Source organism: Pholcus phalangioides, unplaced genomic scaffold (genome assembly GCF_987345545.1).
Source record: "Pholcus phalangioides strain wild (caught in Gottingen) unplaced genomic scaffold, Ppha-v1.0 ptg000013l_1, whole genome shotgun sequence".
NCBI classification, from domain to species: domain Eukaryota; kingdom Metazoa; phylum Arthropoda; class Arachnida; order Araneae; family Pholcidae; genus Pholcus; species Pholcus phalangioides.
Window position 1 is genome coordinate 30,904,786 of NW_028301606.1, and position 26,946 is coordinate 30,931,731.

A 26,946-nucleotide genomic window follows, 5' to 3' on the forward strand; every position below is an offset into this window, starting at 1 on the left:
AAATATCGGAACAACGTTAGCCAGTTTCCAATCTCTCGGGACGATACCCTCAGCAACACTACTCCTGTATATCTGTGCGACTGGCCCCAACAATTCATTAGCACCTTCCCTGAGAACCCTGGGATAGATATCATCTGGTCCTGGTGCTTTGCTTGCACATACATTTCTTAGAAGATTTAGGACCTCCACGTCTTCCACTTGAATATCGTTGAGCGTTTTATTACCCCATGCAACACCCGCATATCGAATATCATTATCTCCATTAAAAACCGACGCGAAAAAGTCATTGAAAGCACTACACATGCCTACATTGCTCTCTACTTTTGAGCCTCCTATCGAGAGGGGGCCAACTGTCCCCTTACATCCATTATTGACGTATCGAAAAAATGATTTTGGGTCAGAGCCAATGTTATCTGCCAACCTAGATTCAACTTGCTTTTTACTATCCCTTATCGCTTTCTTCAACAGTCTTCTTTTATCAGTAAACAATGATAGGTCACCTCGTCCACTTTTATACTCTCTGAAGAGTCTGGGACTATGACTTAACCCAGTGTTTCTCAAAGTGCACGTCGTGGCTCTGGGGGAAAGGGATTACCAACGATTTTCAGGGGCGTTGTGGTGAGCCGTCCATATTAATGTGTGCCTATTCAATGGCACGAAATGGTTCTTTTCGAGACTATTTTGACCTGATAAGAAATGGCTAAGGAAAGAGTGAAAGGCAAAAGGTTAGCAAGACATTGCCTTAGCCATACGTTATAGTTTTAATATGATCCAAGGTTTGTTAAGGAACATATTTCACTGACCACTTGGAATTCTACTCAACACTACCTTTGAAAAATTAGTGTTATAAATGTATATCCATTTCCAGACCCTGTACGTAAAATGGGGGGGGGGTTATTTTGTCGGTGTAGAATTTTATTTTAACCTAAAAAAGTTCAGCCCTGACCTCAAAAATTACTGTTGTTCTATTGCTGACGTCAGAGCTGAATTCCCCGATATTAAAAGAAATATATCCACAGCGTTGATTTGCTGTAACGTTAAAAATCGTAATGACAAACGATGGAATAATAGAATGGATAAGCATTCGATATACGCTTTTTACTAAATTCAGTGAAACATCTAACATTGTTTTTATTTTATTTTTATTATGTAAAAAAGCAACTCATATCGCACATTACACGTTAGACACGTTAAAGTGGATGTGTTTACTTATACACAAATGTTATACTGCTTTAACTTGATTGATTTATTATACATAAATTCTCATAAACCGTCGCGAGAATAACAGAAAAAAACGAGATCCATGACATTAATCAAAGATTAATGCTATAACGAGCTTATGACATTTAAAATACATAACAAAACCTGTCAAAAAATTAAAAATAGTATATAAATCCCTTTCTTTTTTTTTTTCCTTATTGAAAAATTGAAAGTAAATTCAATTTGATTTTCTCGAAAGTGAATCACGGGAAAGAAGGATGAAAAAAGAGGGAGAAATTGAAAAAAAAGAGCTAGTGCTAAGTAGAAGTTATGGCAGAAAAGCGTCAGATTTCGATGATCCAAAATTTAAGAAAAATCGTCTTCACGAATCCATGGGCCATCCATTTTTTCTCATCCCACGGTATAAGCACAAAAAAAAAAATCCCCAAGATAAGAAAATAATATAACATCGAACCTGGATAAAATGAAGGGAATCCCATTAGTTCAGATTCTGACGCGAAAGGGAGAGAAAGAGATATGAGTGTGTCATATAAAGACGTTTTCGTTTCAATGGATATGTACAATATATATATATATATATATATAGGACTTAAGAAATAGACAGTTTAAAACAAATGGTTTGAGAGATTCTGAGGAGGAAAAATACCAGAAAAATAATTTCATTTGTTTCTTAAAAAGGAAAGAAAAATGAAATGTATCCTTTCAAATTTCAGTGACACCTATTTTTTAGTCTCGTTGTAATGATGTTCCGTCTGAATGATATGTAAAAAATGATGTATAACACAGCCAATGTTTTACTTTTTTTACGTATTTTAAAGCTGTCTTGAAACTTTTCATATTCATTTTGAATACTGGTAATGCAATAAAATGTAATTTAGGGCTTGATGATCGTTCCCGAGTAACGAGTGGAAGTTCTCAGTGGTTTTCCGTGAAACAAGCAGAACTTGTAGTATCAACGTTGTATTTTGTTGGTGACATATGGGATGTCTCATTGAGCTTTGGAAAAAATGTTCACAAAGTTTTTCGTGAATATTTATAACAGGAATATAAAACAAAGTAATGTACCTATAAAAATTAGCTATTCAATGAAAATACACGATCGAAATATTGTGGCACTAAGCTTGCCTGTCAGCCCGGAATAACAATAATCATCATATATAATTACAAATAATAATAATAAATAAGCGAATCCACGTGTATAATTGAAAGTAATGAGTGGCAAAAGGAATGGAGTTAATGAATTGATAAAAAGTGCTTTCAGCGACGCATGCAAGATTAATATTGCAGTCCAATTTTACGAATACAGATACAATAATTAAATTATAGTATCAAAATGATTTTTTTAATATTTTTATTTTAACAACCATGGTTTTAAATTTACAAAAGCATATGTACATGAAAACTGTTTTAATAGGTTTTAATTAACTGTTTTAATTAATTTTTCACAATTTATAATTGTGAAAGTAAAGTTCATATTTTCGGAGCTAAATATAGAAAAAAAAAGAAAACGAGTTTAGAGTATCTCTGTATGTGTGGTACTTTTGTACCAGACCAGATGACTTCCATTTTTCCGAGTTCACCTTGACATAATATTCAGAAAATGTTTGTTTCCTTGATATGTTGGGCTGAAAAAAAACAAAAAAACATCTATCTCTCTCTGCCGTCTCACCTAGGGGTCATTTGCCGAAGTTAAGAAATGCTATAATTGCCTCTACTTCAGTGCCTCAAGCTAGTGCGTGAAATAAGGAAAGCAGAGGGTAGTGTCTCCAGTGGTGTAGATAGATAAGCGCTCGAGTAAGGTGTTGGTAAAATGCTCGTCTACCACCGTGAGGGTTGCCGTCACGTTCCTTGGTTCAAACCCGGGGAAGAATGTAGACACAATATTTTCCCTAACCAGCTTGAGACTGCAACTGATTGATAGATGACGCCTTCATTTCCAACACAAATCACTGACAGTCAATTGTGATATAGCCAGAGTTAGTGTTTGGTGAAGTAGTGGTGTAGACAGCTGCATGCTTGCCCGGTTTGCAAGTGTATCTGGGTTCGAGTCCAAGCAGAGACCAGGTGACCTTTCTTTCCGAATTCACTTCGGCATAATATTCAGATGTGTTATGTTTCCTTACAATATGCATGATAATAATCGGAGAAAATCCAGCCTATGCCATACTTGCCTTCACCGATATCCATAATTATAAATCTTACAAGGTGGTTTGGTCTAGATTTCTATTTTGTTTGTCCATATGTGTGTGTTGATCTTCAAGATTAATAATGTCTTGGAACAATGGACGATTGATTTTTTTAAACAAGTTTGAAAACCACAGAATGAGTTTTAAATGCAAAAACTTGAAAATTTGCATAATAAAGAATATTTGTTTTTCCACCTAATAGAGAATGGAGGAAATTATCCAAGAAATATGACCTTCTTCTACCTGATATCCAATCTACTACATATTCACCATTCTTATATCGCACAAGAGAGAATCAGAAATCAGCAATGTCTCTTGCATTATCGTTAACGACAATCAGAAGATTACATCTCGAGAATGGAATCAGATCTATGTTGAAATTCAACGTTCCGATACGATGCTTGGGACGTTATATTTCTTAAGACCTTTCGACAATCATTCCACCTTCGTAAACTTCTCGTTAATTAGTAAAATTTCGTCAAGTTTCAAAGAGAAATTCCCTCTCAATCGACAGATTTCCATTATTGGATGGTTGAACCAGGATAATTGAGTTTGGTGACGAGAGATTTGCCAATTTATCCTGTAGTTTCTTCAAAGCGCGCAATCATCTGTTTCATTTCCAATGCAAGGAAATCCTTCAGGGAAACTCATTTGTGGGATTATTTGGTTTGTTTTGATACTAATTATGTTGACAAAGTGATGGTAGTTTTTCAAGGATTTGCACGATGTGGCAATAATCCTCTGCGACTGACATTTCAGATAATCGAATCGGCATCATATTAATCCCTTAAATGCATGTTTTTTGGTCGAGCTGATAGTTTTTCATAGTTATTGACACGTATAGAAAGTTGAAACAATCATTAAAAAACCTATTTCCAATTGTACTGCTTATACAGGACCTCAAACATTGGACAGGAAATAGCTAAATGTATTGCAGAAACATTAATTTCCAGATATACAAGGTGTTTAAAAAATAATCAACCGATTTAAAAAAGAATCATAACTATTCAGCTTTCAATCCGTTTTTGGTATAAATGTATCAATGTATCAATCGGGATGGTATAAACTATCCCGAGACACGGGTTGCCTGTGTAATGGGAAATCCCCTGGCTGTCCGCGCATGTCAGTCGTCAGAGTTTCGCGCGTAGTCCACAGAAATCCACGCGCAGTGGATGAAAACATGCTCGCAAAAGTTCGGGTCGAATATGACTGCAGTATTGACATATGCCGTTCATTCCAAGGTGAACTTATTATCTTTAATTTGGTTTGTAAGAAAACTTAATGATTACCCAAGTAATATAAAATTAATCTTAAGTGTCTATGTTCAATATTTCCCATAATATACGCATTTCAAATCGTGTAATTCTTTTTGAATCATCTTGTATAACTACCTTCTTTGTGATTAAAACTATAATGAATAAAATGAGAAAGTAAATTGAGATTGAATACTAAAAAAAAAGGAAAAAAAGAAAGCATTTTAGTGAATTACCAAAACCACAGCCACACACATGCTCTGCAACAAGAAAGAATCGATGCTATTAATTGGGTTGAGACACCTTTCAGCAAATTCAAAATATAAAATTTAAAATATATGACGTCACATTACGTGTAAAGGCAATTCTGAATTTTTATCTTAAAACTGGCTGCAGTAATGAAAGTTTAAAGGACTCTTTGCGCATATGCAAAGAGCTACGTATTTAAGGGTAAAATATACGTTCAAAAATACATTTTCGATCTGAAAATATTTCTAAAAAAATATGTATTTTGAAAAAAAAAAAGATCATTCTTTTTTCCGAAAAGGTTCTTTTAACATGATATAAAATGATAGTTTCTCATAAACTCTTAAATCGTTTAAAAATTCATAAAAATCGAAAGAATTGGTGCATTTGAATGCAATTTGCAAAAAAAAAAAAAAAAAAAAAAATTCTCGCGTAGGGGAATTTTTTGATTGTTTGTACGCTTAATAGGTTATTTCTGAAATTTCCGTTACCAGTGCTTACATTAAGTTTTCATTGTGATGTCGATACTGGAGGATAAAACACTATTTATGAACATTGCACAGGAATAGTTTCCTAGTTCTGTGATAACCATTTACCTGCAGCACGCAAATGGACATTGTTTTCAAGGAAAAATATTTTCTGGATATTATGCCGAGGTTAATTAGGGAAGAAAAGTCACCTGGCTTTACCGGAAATCGAACCCGGGCAATCATGTTTCTATCTACACCACTGGAGACACGACCCTGTCTTCCTTATTTAACGCACTGTGGCGTGAGACACTCGATTAGAGGCAATATAATAGCCTCTTAAAAAACGTAGTTTTCCATGGAATTGTGTGATTGTGGACAAAAATTCGATTTTTTTTTCTGTAGCAAAATGATCCCCCCCCCCCCGCTTCAGAGAATATATTTTTTCGCAAGTTCTATTCAAATATACAAATCCGTTCAATTTTTATGAATTTTCAAAATGTACGAATTTATGGGTGACCCTGTATTTATAAGACAATAATCACGATAAAATGGAATTTCGCTTCTACATGTTTTAATTCAATCGAATATCTTCCTAAATCTATACTTTTTTTAAAGCATCACTAAAACAAATATTTAGGGTATTTTCTGTTTCTATGGACAATTAGATTTTTGAAGAAAAAAAAAAGCAATAAATCATTCGATGATATGAACCTCAGAATATCATATTTTTGCTTTCAAATATGTGTTCTCGTTTCATGTAAGCTGAGATGTTGAAACATCCTCCAGAAAATGTTCTTCCAGGCATCCTTCAGGAAAACGGAAGGATGATAAGGTTTCGTGTGGTACTGAGTCAATATCCTGTAAAAGAAATCGATAAATACATATATTTATATTTATTCATTCTGCATAAATATTATGAGTGCGTACTGCCTTTTTGAAGCAGCAAATAAGGGATTTAAAGAAAAAATAAATAAATATTTCGTTTTTGTTCGAATAAAAAATTTCATCCGATTTTCTCTGGTCGGGGAAATTCACCCCCATTTCATTCCTAAGCGTAGTTTTTGAAAGTTGAACATTTCATGTCGTAAAGGAACAAAGAAACAAAATTTAAAAATTGGGAAATTTTCCGGGGCATAAATGAATTGAATTCATGCCAGAGATTCCAAGACGACATTTCTGCCAGCGAAATTCTTGGGATATGTTCGACAGAGATACTGAAGATTAAAACGATTTTATGTATTCAAGTTCCCATTTCTATTCCCCAGTTCTAGACTACGTATTCCAGACCAAAACAGAAAGAAGGGATAAGAAAGTGAAAGAAAAAGAGACAGAGAAGCTCTTTGTATAATTTGCTTGTCTTGGCAAGATGTCAGTACAGAGTTTCGTTTTTCTTCTTATGCATTTCCCGTTGAGTGTCTTATAGAAATGTAGAAATTTTCAATTACTCATCTACGTAAAGAAGGCAAAACGAAAATTGTTTGTGGTTCTTCCTCATCTCGTTTATAACTTACTGAATTCAAACTTGGCAAATAACTTACAGGGGATACTCATTCTCTCTGTATGTTTTACCATTTAGAGAGTTTAAACTAGTAAACTGGGGGGAATTGGAAACACCATTTCAAGAAAAATGATTGATATGTAACATGCCTGAGTATCTTAACCTCTTTGATATGATATTTTGCTTATAACTTTATTTACGAACGGAATTTATATAATTCTGTCTAGCAAAAACTATTTTTTCCTTCTGCAGAGTGATTCTAAATTCATAGGACAAAATTTAAGAGGCGAGTTTCAGAGAATGTGTGGTCGAATCGCAGTAGCAAAGGTGACAGACGGTGGTTTTTAGAGAACAAAAGCAAATATTTAGGTAGGCTTTCTCATGGTGCAACCTAGGTAACGCAAATTCTGCAAGCCATTACACCACTTGATCATCGTTTGGCCTAGCATGATGAGCCTTGCACCAATAAAAAAAACTCCAATCCGAAGGTGCATATGCACCCTCTCATGACCATGTACATATCGCAGCAAATTCGTCGTAAAAACATTTTGTGCCGAAAAATGTTTGTTTAGTCTTATATCACCTTTTAAAGTATATCCCATGAATTAGAATCACCCTGCATATATATATATATATATATATAAATAACCCGATAAGGGGAAATTTTAATATTTTTTACGGAGAACATTGTTTGTGGAAGATGCATGTAATTTCTCCCCTATTGCAACGCGTTTAGTGCATCTTGCCGCAAGTCTTCGGCAGTGTGAAAACATAGACACAATACGCTCATCATGTTTTCTTGTGTATCAATCGTTGGTGGATTATGCGTTTAAAATAGGAGTTATATGTCCCTTGGAGACTATAATAGGAAGATGTGTGTCCATGACGTTTTTATGTGTTTATGTCTTGTCTTGTGTAAATATAAGCGTATTTTTGTGTTTGTTTTTGCAAGTACTGGTAAAAAATAATAATGTGGATTATATACTGCAGCGTCTTATTTGTAGCTTTCGAGCTGAGAGATTATAATAGAAATGAATAATTAAAAAAAATTAATTTGGTAATTAAATAGATGTGGCTAGAGAAAAGTATTCGACATTATTACTACAAGAGCGTGAAAAACGTTTCTTTCCATTCGACGCGAGAGATTTGATATTTGTGAGCACGGGGCAAGAGGACCACTGCTAACAGTCGCTGCTAACTTTTTTCCCACAAAACTCTGCTTCTCTTGAGGTAACGAAAGTAAGCTGTTTTGCGCCAGTCTGAGGTTGTAGGTGGTTCTATTATATCTAGTCAACAAAACATTTAATTTATTTTTGATATTTTCGTACAAAAATTAGGATATCAAAAGGAAATGCACCCCCCCCCCCCTCCGTGTATATCTCTGAACGGAGGGTCATCTGCTCCGACACCGATTTCAACGCTGAATATTACGGTACATATGTAACGTATTTGTACTGTAGCCATAATTTTCTGAGTTTTCCTAAATCAAGCATGTGGAGCAATTAATGTGTCGCACGAAATACGTACTGCAGGGGACAGATCTGCATGATAGGGTGGGAATTACAGGCTTTCCCTGTAATTCACACCCTAAGCAACATTCTTCATGCAGAGTGTCCCCGAACTCGTGGGTCAAACTTTAAGGGAAGGTAAAATGCACACAAAGAATAATTTTTTTTATAGGAATGTGGGGTTTGAAATGCAAAGTGACAAGTGTTGTCGGATAAACTCGGAATATATTATATATTAGGAATATATGGAATATATAATATATGGAAATGAAGAAAACTTTTTATTTTCATTAATAATTACAGTAACTGCTCAAATGACCCACCACCAACATTGATACAGGCCTGGCAGCGTCTAGCAAGTGATTGGCGTATCCTGTCGAAGATGTGCCAGGTGTTTCACAAAGTTGCAACAGTGACTGAAAGAAAGTTTTGCAATAAGGGTTTTTCCGCCAAGACGTTTCATTTACAACCTCACCATTGCTATACAAAAAATGCTTCTATATGTGTGTATATTACCTTGCGTCAAAGTTTGGTCCATGAGTTCAGGGACATCCTTCATAAAAAGTAAGTCCAAGGATGACGTGTGTAGATTTTGTGAGCTCAGCAGAGCCCCTAAAAGAAAAAGGTTGAAAACACCAACTCCATAGGGCTACAGCACTTTATTTTTGATGAAATCAAAAGCTGAAAAAGGGGACTAGGACGGTAACCGACTGTTGATCACTTTCCTCCATTGATTTTAAAATGAATAAAATTGGATTTTCACCTTCGGATTAATCGATGACTTCTGACAGGAGAAGAGCTTATTTAGAAATCTAATAAATGGGTGAGAAAGTTCATGAAAAGAAAAGCCCAAACTTATTCCTTAGCTAGTTCCACTGATGAATATTTTCTCTTGTATTCAATGGGAAATCCCTTCCTCCGTGAGTGAGTCTCACCGAAAGTGTGTTTCTGCATTAATAAATTGTCATTTTAGAAAAGACCCCCCGATGGTATCGATTTTCTTATTGGACGAAGCCCGGGGTTTGCCGAAACGAAACAATTCCTTGTTCCATTCGTCTCCCAAATTCTGCAACGAACAGATCGTCGCCTTTTGGTACGTGCCCCAACACATGGCTCATTACCCAAACAGTCTATCTTTGGAAAAGCTGATATAAATTCCGGGATTGTTCTCTATATCCGAGTTAATTAAAAGGCCGAAGTTCCTTCAGATTGCGATGCTGTATTAGTTAGTTTAATTAAAACCCCAGACTTTCCTCCAACTTCATTCGGGGGGCAAAACTGGGGGGAGGGGGCACTTCATTTCCAGTATCTGCAACAGCCTTCCAGCCAGGGAGAGAGAGTTAGGAAAATAATAGCTTATTGCATTCTAACTGTAAAAGTAATCGCACTGAGAGACGGAGAAATCTCTGAACGTTTCATAATAACGCGGGAACAAACACCGAATGAGATTGGGGAGAAAGGGGAAAGAGGGTAAATATTAATTGGGAATTCTTCGGGAATAATGCTAATTATTTTCTCGTGACATTTAGTCGTGCCATCAAGGTAAAGTAATAGAGTCGTGTGTACCAGCACCAGATAGCGCTCATTTCAAATGCGAGCGAGTTTTCCAACTTGTTTCACAATACTTTAATTTGATTATCAAATTGTAATTCACTGAGATTAAACATTATAAAAGTTTCATTCGTATTTATGTGACGTTTGAAACACCTGATATTACCGGCTTGGAAAATTTTGGACACAACTATTCACTTAATGGCCATTCGACAAGATAATCATACATTCTAGCGGGTCATGTAATGGAAGTTTGGGAAAGCACTGGAAAATATTTCAATGTTTTTACTAATTGAACTCGAGTTGATGAATACGCGTTTGAAATTACTTAGCATTATTTTAATACATAAAATCATTTTGATCAAGAGAAATTGAAAGATTTTAGGAATATATGCGTGTGCGTGCGTGTGTTATTGCCAAGGAAATTTAACGTATTTCTGTGTATCATGAACTATTATATTGTATATACTCATTATCAAGTTTGATTTAGTGAATTGGCCGATCATAAATGAACCACTGAATTAAATGATTATGTCGTAATAAAAAGTCAATTAAAAATGCAATAGTTGTCAAAATAATCACAGTATGTGTGTAGATATGAAAGGAGTTATTATACTTAAACAAAATAGTATACCCGTTAGGAAATACGCGCCAAGTTTACTCACTAATGAGTTCATGAAGTCTACTAGTATGCACGCACCTCGTGAACATTCCTCTGAAGAATCTCTTGTGAATCGGTGCATGTTGGAAAGATTTTTGTGATTAACTAACGTTCCTAGTGACCCTTATCGCTATAGTACCTGAATCGCCTCATGCAAGAGAAAAGGAAATTAGGCACAGAAACCAGTTTTTTTTTGTTTTAAACAGCGAAAAGCTGTTCGAGACTAGCATTTTCGTGTATAAATTTCGGAACCATACTATAGGTAGTATTCACCGACATGGTTTAAACTAGTCACAATTTTTGATGAGATCGACACGGATTGGTTAGATTCAGATTTTTAACCAATCTATGGTGATCCCTTACCCAAAAAAATGTGACTGCACTTTAAACTATGTCGGTGAATACTGCCCTATGGATATCGTTTACTAAGCACTACAGATCGATGCTGTTCTGGCATATGGCATGCAGAAACATGTACTGATGTGAAAAATGCCGAAAAAGGAATTTTTGCTAAAAATGGATTTTTATCATCTTTGCACATGAAGCGATTCATCTATTGTTCGAATTTTGCTTGTTCTGAGTTGAGGAGAGAGCTGGCGTCTGTCTTTCTTGTTAGAATTTAAAAAGTGACACACACACACACACACACAGGTGCATTATTTTTCGTGTTTTAGTACGTGTATGTAGTGAGGAGGACGACTCCTTGCTGTCTGTGGAGAGCAAGCAAAGCTTACTTCTACTCACGCCCAAGAAGACAAGCTGTTTCATCCTCTACTGGCACGTGTGGATGAAATGGAGGTGACGGCCATATAGACGGCAATCTATATCTTATCACGGCGTGATTGATTATACTAAAAATCAATGACATTAGCATATTCTGTATGGATTGGATAAATTCAATTCCAGATTCTATCATATACAGGACAAGATTATTGTGGGACTATCTACATAAGGACAATGGTACGATTATGCACTGATTAACTGTGGATGATGTTATGATCACGATTTTTTTTCTGTATTCCTTACTGTATGTACAGGGTGATTAAAAAACGATGGGAAAAACTTTAAGAGATGGTAGCATACACCAATACAAAGAATTGTCATTAGAAAATGCATAGACTAACATGCTAAATGACATGGTTAAAACGACATTCCTGCTGAAATTTATCGGGAGAAAAATAACACCATGCATGCAAATGTAACCTGGCGAAATCTCGTCTTCCACACCTGCTGTTCTGGCAGTCCTTGTACGACCTGCATCAGACCGGGAAGCAAGAAAGGATCCCGTTTCGCACAGCTGCCGATGCAAGCACGCAAATGTTTCGGATTGGGCAACCACCTATGGGAAAAACTCTCACCGTACATTAGTGTTGCCTCTGTGGTACTTCCGTTTGCAGCTCCGTAAATAAAATGTATGCCTGCTTTTCAGTATTACTAAAGTGCGTCATTATCCTGTACGTTACAACTGTTAGAACGGTTGCACGCTGGAACAACATCACAGGACTGGTGTCCACGCCTTTTATTCACTGTGACGCAGATATGCATACGGTTTTTATCTTCTTCCCCAAGTTACATTTGCATACACACGGTGTTCTTTCTCTCCCGATAAATTTCAACAGGAATGTCGTTTTAACGTTTGTGGAACGGCCGTTTCGAAACGCACTAGCACGTTTGTGTTTCGTGATATACCATGCATTCTTTGATGAAAATTGTTTGTATTGGTGTGTAACTATATCACCTCTTAAAGTTTTTCCATATTTTCGGAATCACCCTCTACGTATCGTCAGATTTTCCATACAGGTATAAACGTTTTTTCCCCTTTATGTCTATGAAGTATGAAGTAAAAAAAATTTACCATTATGGGAATGGGAATCTAGAACTAACCCAACACCTAGCTAATATGACTCAACAAGAACTAAATAATTCAGAAATTTACAAATTTCATGCAATATTCGAAAATCCTCAAACGTAAGATAACTTTTGCTTCATCTCCTAATTTGTTCCATATTTTCCGTTGGGAAACAATAAACACGATGTCTGATTTCGTCTGTGATTGAAAATTTCAATCTTGATGTTTATTACACCGCCTCTTCGTATTCACATTATAACACATCGCAAAATGTCATAAATGTCTGTTGAGACCGCATTTGATCGTATTAGTCTCCTATACCTTATATCCTTTTCCTCATAATCGAGCCGGATGGTGAGGATACTACTGACAGCTGAGGGATGGTTTTGAGATCATGAGCTTAACGCATCGGGCGATAATTGGAAATTCCAGTAAATGCATTCATTTGCATCACAGCCAATTCTCTCTCCCACACCACTAACTTCGGATTCAGTGAAGTTGAAGTGTAATGACGTAATTTCAGTCAAACCCGCTCGGCTTGTTAAGCAACCCGAAGGAAATTGCTTTGCGTATTGGGCGTGGGTTGGGGAGAAAGAGACGAGAGAGAGGACGTGTGTGTGTGTGATATTAAAAGTCAGGTTGTCCCGGGGATGGACTGCAAGGTGAACTCAATAAATCGGTAATTTTCGCAAACTTGAAATTCCTGAAGGTGAAAGCGGCCGAGGAATTTATGGGAACGGGAAAGGGGTAGAATTGCTGAACTTTGCTCGCGGAGTTCGTGTGAGATCTTCCGTCCTTAACTTGACACTCGGCTAATGAATCACATGCAACAGAGCCTGATTATCCTAGCCCATAAATACCGTATAACACGGTTCCTTTTTCTTTTTTCTCGTGTCCAGCCATGTATTACCAGGATCATTTCATCAAACAACGAGCTTAGTCCAGTTGATACATGAGGTAGGTGTAGTAAGTATACTCCCGAGATAAATTTCCTTCACGTTGTTTTATGAACTGTTCGAAACTATCCAAGTTCGAAACTTTAGCTTTATTTATCATACAATCTTTTAAATTACGATGCATCGTTATCATCCCAGCTGAGACATCTTAATGTTTAAACCTCCGTATAATTGTGATCACAATGAGTTTGATTCTAGACACAATTAGCGGATACATTATGCACTTAAAGTACTATACAAGGTGATTCAGAATTCATGGGAAAAACTAAGGGGTGATAGAATACTCCTAAACAAGCATTTTTCGTTATAGAATGTGTATGTGTGGTCGAATATTAAAGATTAATGCAAAATATGTGATAAAACACATTGGTGACATATTAATGAGGCTAATTTTGATGAGGTCTAAAGGTTCAAATAGGAATAACGGGTACGATTTCTATAAGTCGAGAGAGAGGAGATATGATGGAGACGGGTGCCACATAAAATGCGTGATGAGCTCAGCGTATCTATTCCGTTGAAATAAAAATGTAGTGATTCAGTAATTTATAATTATTTTTTTTAGAAAAAAAATTGTTTACGTTATTATGTTAGAACCATATGCACCCTCATGATATCACACATCGCAGTAAATTTGTTGGAAAAATATTATAATATGCTACTGTTGAAGTGCTATTGTGTCCTCTCTAATGTCTTTGCTATTGCGATTAGACTACACATTCCATGACCAAAAATGCTTGTTTTATCACCTCTTAAGGTTTGTTCTATGAAGTTAGAATCACTCTGCATTCCATTGTGTATAACAATACAATTTTTTGAATCATCGGAAAATGTTTTAGAAAAATTTTCATATCCTCTTTAAATCAATATAGTGAGGTTGATTTCCAAACTCAAGATTTCCATACCTAAATTCGAATCTTGTGGGTGACAACAACCTTCTGCTGTTGTAAATTACCTACTCAAATCACTCTTTATTTTCCCAGACTATTAATTTATAAACCATAAAATGTATGTGGCTTTTCAGTCATTATACCAAATGTTGTATTTAAGTGATATCTGCTTTTCTTTTTTAAAAGTATGGTTTGGAGACTTGCGGTGGTTACGCCAATGTTGTTTTGCAAGCAACATTGATTGTCAACACTAAAATCCACAAACTAAGTAATATTTCAGGAATTGGTGTTCAGAATCAGCATTTAGCTAGTATGTCTTTGTTTGTGTAAAATGCAAAAAAATCAGTTCAATTACATGAAAGTATTTTTTTAACTTATTCGGGTGGTAGTTTGTAAATGTTGAAAAAATTTAATAATAATAAAATTATGTTTTTTATCTTCTCTTTTTGTTTTGAATGAGACCAGTCGCGTGTGACGCTTAAACTAAACATTTAGAATTGTAGGAATTGTTCCGCATTGTTGAAATGCATCTAATTTCTAATCGATATAGCGTTTGTTCATGGTCAGATTTTGGGAGATAGTGCTTTTTTTTCCGAAATAAAAATAACGTGGGTGTGGCAGCAGTCACCGGAAAACTTCGAAATTGCTATTAAAACGTAATCATCGCAGTCGGGAGGCTAAGAAATACAATGCATCTCTATGGATAGAATTAAATAATTAATTGATACTAGAGGTACACTTTCAATTAGAAAAAGTATCTGAATAGCGTGTGGACCTCAGATATATGTCCTTCATATTGCGAGGGGTTGTAAGTTGTTATTGAATTAAGAAATTCGTTTTGTATTACGAACAACCTGCGATCACAAATACAATAAATTATGAAGTTGTTGCCCTGTATCTCCGGAACCAGCAAAAAAATACTCTACGTTTTTAAGTGTAATATTCGTGGACAAACTTTTGAATTCAAAAATCGATGGGAGAAATCTGATTCAGGAACTGATGTTCAGAATGAGCATTTAGCTAGTATGTCTTTGTTTGTAAAATGCAAATCAGAATGAAATAAGAAAATCTGATTTTATCTAAATTCCACCATTATTTTGAGCAAAAAGCCTTGGAGAACCAGGGTTTTCAAATTTCCCTGTTGCAAAACTGGTATTTGGTGAAACTTTCTGTTCAATGAGTTTCTTTTGTGGCACCTTCTTTATTTGAAATATTTTAGCGTAAATGTCGCTCTTTGAGCAGAAAAACGAATCTCGGCCGTTTTTCTCAGAGAAGGCACGCAGATAGAGCTTTCCATTTCGGTGGATAAAAACAACAGATATGTCTGCCACTCACTAAAAAAAAAAGACTTTACTTTTGGGAAAAATTCTATTGCTGAGCCCCGTAGGCCCATTTCTTAGTTATTCATCAGTCACTGATTTATTTTTACTATGTGAAAATATTTATTATTTTTTTTTAATTTTACTGTTTTTTTTTATTTTCCTTAAGCGGCCGCGGAGCCCATGGAGAGTGCACAAGCAGCCCCAAGGGCTCCGCGGAGCACCGGTTGAGAACCGCTGCTCTAGAGTCATAATCAAAATATATATTTATGTATTTATTTTCCAAAAGTAAATTATTTTTTAGTATAGTACAGGCATATCTGTTATTTTGATTCATTGGAATAGAAAGCTTTATCCGCTTGCCCTCTTTCAGAAAAATGCTGCCAAAGTATCCGAAATTCGATTTCCATCTTGAAATGTCGCTCAAAGCGCGACAATTGGACTAAAATATTTCAAGAAAGGAAGGCGACATTCATTGAACAGAAAGTTTCACGAAATACCGTTGCTGAAACAGTAAAAATTTAAAACGTTGGTTCTTCAGACTTTTTTTTTTGTTCAAAAATAATGGCAGAATTTCGATTATATCAGAAAAATTTTAAAAAATTAGAAGCTCAAGTTCAAGGTGTGATATGATTCTCCCACTTTCTACTCAGATGCTACAATATTTTTATTCTGAATATACAGAAAATACTATTTTCATACATACCTATCACTCATACATCGTTTCAATACGGCCGCTGAACGAGAGAAACAAAAGGGCTAAACCATTTTTTCGGGGTTTTTTTTTTTTTGGCTCCACAAATACGCGAAGCAGGTTATTGAAAATTTGGGTATTCTCACACATCGGCACCACCTGTAAGTGTGCGGAAATTCAACAAAAAAATCCGAGTCACAATTCTTGGTCCAACTCTTTTGTTGAGTTGTTGTGAAAGAGTTACTTTGAAACGTGGCATTTTTTTTTTGTCCTCAGGAGAGACAGGACAACAACGTTCGAATGGGGTTTCTGGGCACATCGTGTCCATATAAAAACGTAATTTTCTTTCATTTTAATAACAATACAACCCTTGGCAATATGAATGACGTATCTGGGGTCTACACGTTTCTCGGATACTTTTTCCGACTGAATGCATGTCTTTGAGATCAACGGTTCGCCATTAATTCGAGGTATAGCCATGCACCCTGTATACATTTGTAAAAAGATTTGTTTATTACAATTTGTTTTTAAATATTTCTCATGAAAGTTTGATCCTTACAAACTTTAAATACCCATTCTATTTAATACTGTAAGAAAATTATCACAGGTAATAAATTTTACAGACAAAAGAAAGATCCTTTCTCCAACAACCTATAAATTCTTAACATACAATTTAACTACCGCAATATACACCTCTCGAAGTCTCGATGAAAGTCAATCTGAATTTCTCATTTGATATTTCTTTTATTTTAATTCATTAGAATTATAATTCGCTAAGGTTGTTCCTTTATTGCTCCGAATGATAGCTTCTCGAAATCATTAATGCTGAATGATGACTCTCAATACGTCGTTACGCAGACGGAAGTGGATGATCTTCATTCATTGTAGAATACAAAGAGATATGTGAACCCTAAACCTCGTCCGAATGCAATTTCACAGTACAATATATAGATATATATATTTTCAGGTATTCCGAGTAACTAACGGGTAACCGTACCGGACTGTTAATAGAGTATTTGCCTCTCTCTGTCTCTCTTCCCTCTTAATCAAGGACAACACGCACAGCTCTCCAGTCGTACGTGAAATTGCACGCTATCCACTTCAGTACTGTGCACGTGTGTGTGTGTGTGTGTGTATATATATATGGATAGATAGATACTCTCGTATATATATATATAATAGGACCGTGTCAGTAATGAAATGAAATCGGTCGGCGATCCACGCTCCACTTCACTTTTCGACAACTCGATGCCTCTCCACTGTGTGATGTTGATCAAGCGTAATTTCTCCTCCTCTACATTAATGGCCATTAAAGCAATTTATATACGTGAATTCCCTTCCAAATACTTAATGAGAATTATCGTCGGCCAACTAGAATTATTTCGATACTTTCGAAAAGTTCGGTCTTTTTGGGACAATACTTGATTAGAGAGTAATAAAATAAGAAAGACGTTTTTAATGATTTAAAAACGAAATGGCCTTCTCTCTCTCTGCTATAAAATCGAAACCGAAATATTGACCGAAATTATCGAATTATCATCCAACATATTTAATCCTTTATCTACCACATTATGAAAAAAATGAAACATTAATCACGTAATTGATTTTCGGTTGATCATTTTAGTTATAAGGCTTAAAATTAAAAAAAAGATGCATATTTGTCAAAACATTATTTAGTACACAACAAATTAATTAACCTTATATGTACAGTCACAAACCATTCTATCTCGATACTGATGAGTACGAAAAAAAAATCGAGATGTAGAGTTTTCGAGAAATAGAGTGTATTTAGTGAGAGGAAAACCATGCCAAAAAAAGGCGAAAAAAATTCGATTGATTTTGAAAAAAACTAAAAAAGATCGTACTATATATTCTACTACATACCGATGAAATTATTAAGTTGCACGGTCAACATTCAATCACAGTATATGGAAATATACTGAAATAAAATAGGGTTTTTTTCTTTCAAATCAATTTTATTTACATACATATGATTGATGAATTTTTTTGCTCTTTGAGTCTTCACAATTTCATCTATCTTTGCAAGAATTGTAAATATTTCGGGCCCTACCTTCACAGTTGTTTCAAGAAAATGGCGAAGCGTGTTTAACATTTTACGCTTAACTTTTTTATAATTCTTCTGGAGCATGTTATGCTGTATTTTCGTTGCCTCAGTCAGCCATTCATTCAGCAATAACTTCGGTATCACACAAGATGCTGCCGGTTCGTTATGTCCATTTTTTCACCAAATTGAAAAATGAAATATCTGGCTTCAAGTGTTTTTTAGTAATGTTGCAATGTTTTTAAATTTAATTTTAAACATTATTTTGAGAACCGTTAGAATTCATGTCAATCACCAGATTAGGTCTTTCATCAGTGAAATGACTGGTTTCAAACCCACTGCTTTGTTGAAGCAATTTAAAAAATTCTCTGTTGGCTGAACTTTTGCCACGCTGAACACAAACTATCAACATGGCATCCACCCGCCAGTCAATCATAGTATCATCTCATGATTTACAAGATCTATCTACACAATAGGGGCTATATAATCTATTCTTATCAGTTCCTTTATTAGTGATAAAGATACTTAACTTATCAGTCCACCCATCAATTCATATAAGGGATGTTGCGGAAATGAATGAGTTGGTGGTACTTCAAAGTACCGTCTTTTATAATAGGTTGATATTTGGAGATTACGATTTTAAGTAAGATAAAAAATATATATACTATAGTGTAGTTTAAATTTTAAATCATGTGAATGATGATTTTTCTTAGTTTTTATAGAGTATTTATAAATTAAATTGTTAGAAATGCAGCCATATCACCAAAAATAACGTAGATGCATTTTCAAGACACCATATTCTGTACATGCATATTGTTAGTATTACACGATTAACTGCTGAGAAATCAGAGTTTGTTGAGAAATAAGTTGGTTGTTGAGTTGTTAAGAAACCAAACGTGATGGCTTAGAATGAAACTTCGAACATCAATTTTTACCCGTAAATGAATTTTTGAGTTTTTGATTCCAAATATTCAACTTACCTATTACCAAAGCTGTTGAAAAATAATCGACAGCGATCTGCTGTCTTTTATGGAGAAAACAAAGACGCGTGCCCGTTTTTGACTAACTTTTGTGGGATTTTTCGGTGATTTTTGACGTTGTTTTAATGTTAAGTGAACCACCTAGGATTAAGAATTTTTATTGTGAGTAGAGTGTTTTAACAAGCCATTTACCAATCATATCAAGGGGCTATATTTATAAACACATTTTTTTTTCTTCCTCAGAAGTTAGGAATTCTCGATATATAAGCTTTTTATTTTAAGCTATCAATATACATTGTTTAGAATTCACAGGTGGTTGGTGAATTTTTGTAAAAAGGGGAATATCCACTGTTATATTTATGTAATATTCACATAAAATGTAAGGAATCCCTAGTTAGCAACTAATATCGATTATAAATTACATTCGATATCGGCGAAAATATCTCCAATGCCTGCTGCATCATTTGTAAGTTATTCAGATTACTGTTTATATATCAAAATAAGCACGGCATTCTTTTGATATCGTTGTAGATTTAAAAATCCCATTTTTTTACAGATTTTTGCAATTTTTCAAGAAATGACTTTTCCAGTCACAGTAAAAAAAAAAATATACGCATGCGAAAAATTTGTGGATTGCGAATTTTTTTTTCATTATTACTCATGAAATTTTGATACTTAAAAATGTTAAATGACATTCCATTTAATCAAACATACTACAAAAATTAACTAAAAAATAATATATGTAAGAAATTACAGGTAAAGTTATAAAAATCACACATGATAAATTTTCTGCAAAAAAGAGAAATGCCCCCTTAACATAAAATAAAACTTCTTTACGGTTTTCATCTCGTTATAAATATATTCTGACAGTGCTTAGAAGACTACTATTCAGAATATTATTCATAAAATGTAAACATTAATTATGTGAGCGCGGAAAGTTTCCTTGTCGGTCGAAAAACATGCAACTCGACTTGGAATTAGGCTGTAATGAAATTATGTATTCAAACTTTAAACATAATTTAGCCAGCTACTTTTTTTTATTCCATTTTCCACCTCATATGAAGGTTTTTACGGTTTTTAAACAGTGAAATTTTATGGAATTAATCTTAACCCTGTAATTCCTCGAAATTAGCTCTTCTTAAATATGGTATATTTTCAATCTTTCTAACTAAAACAAAATATTTTTTACACCAGAGTTTTCACATATTTCTAAACACTGCGTGCATATTGTTTTTTTTTTCTATATTTGCTGTTAATTTAATCAATTTAGCTATTGATGAAGTGTTTCTTATGTAGTTGTTAAATTTGGAAACAGAATACGTCTTGAAATGGGGAATTAGCTATCATATGAGACATTACCAGCTTAAGTTGCATTGTAACTGCACTAGAGTTCAAATTAAAATTGGAACTGAATTTTGGAATTGACTTATATTATCTCTCACTGGTGACCTCGTTCTGGAAATATCACATTAGAGTAGTACCTCTCGATAATGGACATCCATGAGATATGTAGTAGAACCTCGTTTATACGACGTTTAACATCGGTCGCAATCGGTTCCAATACATTTTAATGTTAAAATGTATATGCTTCTGCAAAAGTAATACGCACCGGTGATTATTAATAATTGCTAATCGCCTCGATAAAGAAAAGTTAGAATAAATTTCGTTACATTTATCACTTTTAATTTTACGGTTACGCATAATTCCCAAATAAAGTTGGAAAGTCTGATAAAATATATGGACAAATTTATAACCTTTCTTCCCATCAATAAACCAATTAATTATTTGTACCCGTACCTGATACAAGCACTACACATGTGTTTTGTAATGAAAATTAAATTAAAATATGTGTGAAGAGGATCGCAACTTTGTCGTAACAACATTATCTGAGTTGGATTTCTTCACACGTATCAACAAACAAAATCAACATTACCATTCGAGTTCATCATCCTGGACCATAGTTATGTTCAGTTAAGTAATTAATTGACGATTTAGCATTTTTACCAATACGAGCTTGAAATTAAACGTAATCTAATTTTAATATGATAAATTCTTGGTTTATGATAAAAAATTAACAAATTAGAGTTTGAAAATTTATTAGTCTACCTGATTTTATTGTCCGCTAAAAAAGTGTCCGTTAACGGGGAGTAAAATACACTATATCCCTATTCCACGGGACCGGTGTCAGAAAAGTTTCTGCTAACGGGGAGTGTCTGTTGTGGCGGGGGTACCATGTATCACTGATTCCTCGTGCATTACTTTGAGAAACTTCTAACGAATAGTAAACCTACTAGTAAACATACCACAATTCGTGGAAGAAAAATGTGTATTCAGGTATTCAGGAATAAGGTGATAGGCCTATGTATCTGATGTTCCCATCAGAGGCGTACTCAGGGAGGGAGTCCCATGGCCTCCCCAAAACGATCAAAAACAAAAAAAAACCTTGAAAGTTTTTGAAATATCTTGTTTGTGTGTTTGTTCTTGATCTGCTGCTGGTATTATAAAATTTCTTATTCATTTCTTTGATAATGTTTTTGATGCATAGTTCTAAAATCTACGCTATTTTGCAGTTGGTATCGGGTTAAGGATGGTCTAAGTCCCTCACTGAAGAGAGTCGATATATCGTCTCACTCAATTTCTGTTCTAAACGGAACACTCCTGATAAAAAGAGCTTCCGTCCAAGACGGGGGCAAATACGTGTGCGTTGTGAATAACACGAATGGCCAAGAGAGAGCAGAAACTGAGCTTCTCATTCGTGGTATGTGACTATCACTCAATTCAATCCACCTGCCGGTGTTATTTTGATGACAAATATCTCTATCAGGTATTTCGATGTAATTTCAGAGCGTCTCCAGGTGAAAGTGCATCCTGGAGCCCAGACCATAGACGTCGGCAAGACAGCTGTCTTGAGCTGTAACGTGTCCGGACATCCAATCCACGTGGTGAGCTGGCGCAAAGACATGGTACCGGTGCTATCTTCGCGCAGAATAATAGTAACTGGGGAGGAGTTGCGCATACGGAACGTTGAGCGTGAGGACAAAGGAATGTACCAGTGCTTCGCCTACAACGACAAGGAATCTGCTCAGGATACCGGGCAATTAATGCTAGGAGGTAAGATGTCATAACATCAATCTAATAGAGAGAGCGTAATATAGGGGGTAATTCTCTTGAGAGACGTAAGTGTAATATTCAAATAAGACAACGGCAATTACTCTAATTCCACTTAATCACCGTCCTCAACCTCATTACTCCATCTTATTTAACTTATAATGACGTCCATATGGCCAGACAAATAGTTTTTGGAGTATATAGCACACATACGGCCGTATTCACCGACTGTGATTCGGTGACTACCGCCGTTACAGTTATAGAATAAACTATAAATCATAACAACTGGCTTTTAATATATCCAAGTTTAACCAAATGTGGCAGGGATTCTTGATATTATAGAAATATGTTGGATTTTATGTTGATTCAGCTTCGATTGTTAGCAACAAAATTTTAATATTTCAGATATATTTACATTGCAATATAGTAAAACTCTCTGAAACACAATTTTTTCCCGGTTTGCTCAAAGCTTTTATTCTCCCTGTTTATAACATTTTATTTTAGAATCGAATGTTTATAAGATTCCTAATGTCATCCATCTTCAAGAAACTCAATTTTGGATTCTTCTTTCTTATAATAGACATGGTAGGAAAGAATTTGACTGAATGGAAAACGAATTAGGGGAAGCATACTCGGATAAACTATTTCGTTTCCGTGGCAGACATTATGAAATAAACAAAGTCTGGGCATTTAGCATTGTCTAGAACATATGAGTTCCCCATATGTTTTGGTTCTAACGCCCCAGTCCTTTAGATAAACATTTATCTTATGAACTCCCAAAGGATCCCATATTATCCCCATACCTTCTACCACCCTTTTGGATCATTCCAACCGAATTGGAAATTTTAAGGAAATGTTCTACTTGACCCCGCCGCTGATTGAGTATTCATAGTGACGGATTCACATCACAAGGTCCCGAACTCGAACTCCACCGTCGCCACAGTAATGGTCGCCTGAAGTTGGTTCCCCAACTTTGAGGTGCAAATGCGAGCCGATTTCCCCGTCAGAAAATCTCTGCACCGAGAACAACAGGCCAACGATACAAATCATTACACTTCGCTCATGGATTGTAGCACTGAAAATTAAAAAAAACATGACACTAGATACGTACTCAAAGACTGTTAGATACCTGTACACACGCACACACTTCTGGTACAACTCAATCGGCAGTAAATTACCCATGGCGATAGACCTTATTCTCGGTTTGTATGAATGAATGAATGGTCTAGACTCCAACTATTAACTATTTCGCGAGATTTGCTTAACCACTTTAACTCGTCTGCACGTGCAGTTGAAGGGGAATCTTATTACTTACATAGTGGACTCGTTCTCTCAACCCATACATGTGAGTTTCTTCTTTCTGTACTGTATCTGAGTTTAACGACGCTATCTTCATAATGCCCTAGAAAAAAACACCGTATTATTTTGATCATATAAATTCGTTTATTTCTCAAGGAAATGAAATGATTCCATGCAATATAATGCACGTTTTCTCGTGTTTTTTCAAACTTTGTCTCAAAAACTCATCTCATGACCAATCGCTGATCCTCATAGAAACGAAATCTGGAGGTGAAAGGCCACTTAGTCTGCCGAAAATGATGCTGACGAAAATATTCTTGAGAGTAACGGCAAAGCAATTGATGAAGTATTTCTCGGTGGCAACGTTGCAGTATTATGTTGCATTTTACGATGCGAGAGGAAATCTGAGATGAGCGGCGAACTTAATTTAAATGAATAAAAATCTCGGTAAAATTAACTAGAGATTTTAAAGAAAATAATTGTCAGTTAATGATACACCAAGAAAACCACCATTAAAAGCATTACCATTAATAATGACACTAAAATGAAGATCGCAGTCTGATGGACCCCAAGCGTGTCTTTGAATCCGGATTTTAATGAGCACGTCCTGGTAAACAAGGGTCGGACAACTGCGTTGCGGATAGCTGTAGTGAATGAGAACATGTCCTACTGTTAACTACAGTATGTGGGGATTATTGTGGTATATAAAAAGTGAAAAAAAAAATCCGAAATTTGTGGCATCTTTTACTCTCACGGTATGAAAGTTTTGAACAAATGCCAAATTCTTTGAATGCAGAAAACGGGCTCACAACTGCATAACTTGAGCAAATATAGAAAAACAAAGCTCACCGTTAGTAAAAACCTCAAAGGACTACCAAAGTCGATATCGTTTTTGTTTGTGCTTGTATTCCGTGGTCCTCCTATAAACGCATTCATATGTGCATAAATTTAAAAAAGGAGTTTGTTTCACTCTTCAAACATGAGATGAATGACTAAGCCGTATCTATTGTACGTATGTGTTGACGGTGGAAGTATTTCAAAGCGGTTAGAGGTGAAGAATTACAAGTATGGAAAAAAAGAAAGAAAATGAAAACCCAAGCCATACATGCGCTACATTTTTTATGTTTTGATCCTATTAAGGTAATCGGCTTATCAGTAATGTCCTTAAAAGTTATCATACGACAAAATTCTATGAAAATTACTCAAAGTCAGCTTAGTATATCCATACAAGAATTTGCAGAAGATGAAAAAAAAAAGAAATACGAATACATTTCGCTGCCAATTATAGAAAAGAAAAGAATAAAAGTAATCGGATTGATCTCTGGTATTAGAGAGCATTTCCGATGATAGCATCTGCAGGCACTTCATAGAAACCAAAAAATTTCAAATATGAATATTATACGATAGCTAAGCTGGAATTTAAATGCGACGTTCTATCGAAAATTCAGCTACAAAAATCCTTTTTTATCTGTATCCATGGTTTTCTTTTGCTCAATTTCTTGAATTTTTTGTGGTTTTTTTTATTCGATTCAGATGTAGCTCCGATACTCAAGCACATGTTCGAGGCTGCAAAGGTTGAACCGGGCTCACCGCTATCGCTGAAATGCATAGCTACCGGTAATCCCTTGCCACAAGTCACATGGACGCTAGATGATCTGGCTATCCCTGAACACATAAGGTTTTCGGTAGGAGATTACGTCACCTCCAGAGCCGAAGTCATAAGTTTCGTGAATATAAGCAGCTTAAGAGTCGAAGATGGAGGTAATGGCTAATAATTTTAAGCACGATATTTTCAAATAGAATAGATTTACCTCCACGCTGCATGATGTACAGTATGAGAAAGACAGTGAGCAATAAATAATATATAACTCATATGTAATATTATATATGCATTCTTCGGTATATTTCCAACTTCAGGTTTCTATAGATGCCAAGCAAAGAACGATTTAGGAGTGATAAGCCATTTGGCTAAGATAAACGTAATCGGCCCTCCATTCGTACGCATGATGAAAGATATTGCTGCCGTCGAAGGAAAAGATCTCGTCGTTCGGTGTCCTGTGGCTGGCTATCCTGTTGAAGAAGTATATTGGGAGAAAGGTTGGCTATATAAAGTGTTTTATTGAACACCGTTTTCATGATATTTACAGAGGATAAAAAATATCAACTCGATTTTCACGAAAAGAAAAATATATTTAGAGCTCATATACTGTGTCTGTGTCATGAGTAAACATCTTTTCTGTGTTAGATTAGGTGGTTGCGATCTCAGCAATTTCTGTTTTTTCGATTTAAACTAGTGTCTATTCTTATCGATATTCAACAGTCGATTCCGATGATGCGGAATCTTTATCGAAAAAGCGTTTAAATAAAGAAGTATAGATCTTGACAATCTACGGAAAGAAATTTTTAATTTCATTTAATCGCTGGGTCCTAAGTTACATTTGTCAGAAAAGTTTTTCATGCAGTGACATGTGAAATACAAAAATAAAATAAGAAATAAGAAATGAATACAAATAAGTACAACGAACAAAAATAAAACATAGATGAAATAAAAAAAACAAATCAAGTAAAAAAAATATAAATAAAAATGAGAAAAATATGATGGAAAATAAAAAAAATGTAAATAAAAAAATGAATAAATTAAAATAAAATATATCCATTCTTCTACGATCAAAAAAAACTGACGTAGTTACAGCCAATTCAACCTGAATCTTGATTTTTTTTTTACGGTTCAGAAATCACTTTTTTTTTTGTTATTGGGCATTTTTTGGCATTTTTTCACGATATTTTTGGTATTTTAACTTTTTAAATTTTTTTACAATGAAAAAGATGAGAAACTATAGGAATACTATAAATTACTATACTAAAGAACTATAGGAATACTGATTGCATTGATGATAAAATATGCTTGAACTGTCTTAAAATATAAAACAAAATATGTTTTTGGCTTCTTCTTAACCATAGGCTTAAACGAGATTTGCTCGGCGATGGGGGGGGGGGGTTTAGTTTTATATTGAAATAAACCCTATGTACCCCTTCCTCCCTGCACGCCAGTCATGTCCCGCTCAATCTAGCAACAGGGCCCTAAGGTCAGATTCTTCACGAGACTCTCAATAGTGAATTTCTCGTGAAAAACCAAAAAAATGGTAAGAATCTTCTCAGGCCCCCAAGCTGGAGCCCTGTCAGCCCCACAGTTGTGGG

The 26,946-nt window shown here is 35.1% G+C and overlaps 1 protein-coding gene across 4 annotated transcripts in view; it reads left to right on the forward strand.

Annotated features, from left to right (window-relative positions):
• Positions 1–26,946, forward strand: part of LOC149078968 (cell adhesion molecule Dscam1-like) — a 121,323-nt gene that overhangs the window by 63,508 nt on the left and 30,869 nt on the right. For all 4 annotated transcript variants that reach the window (XR_016193865.1, XR_016193866.1, XM_089241199.1 and 1 more), the window contains exons 6-9: positions 21,912–22,099; positions 22,186–22,452; positions 25,282–25,509; positions 25,666–25,845. Coding sequence is in view for 2 of the 4 variants with exons in the window: in XM_089241199.1 (XP_089097325.1) it covers positions 21,912–22,099; positions 22,186–22,452; positions 25,282–25,509; positions 25,666–25,845 (863 nt within the window). In the remaining 2 variants the exon portion in view is untranslated. The remainder of the gene's footprint in view (positions 1–21,911; positions 22,100–22,185; positions 22,453–25,281; positions 25,510–25,665; positions 25,846–26,946) is intronic.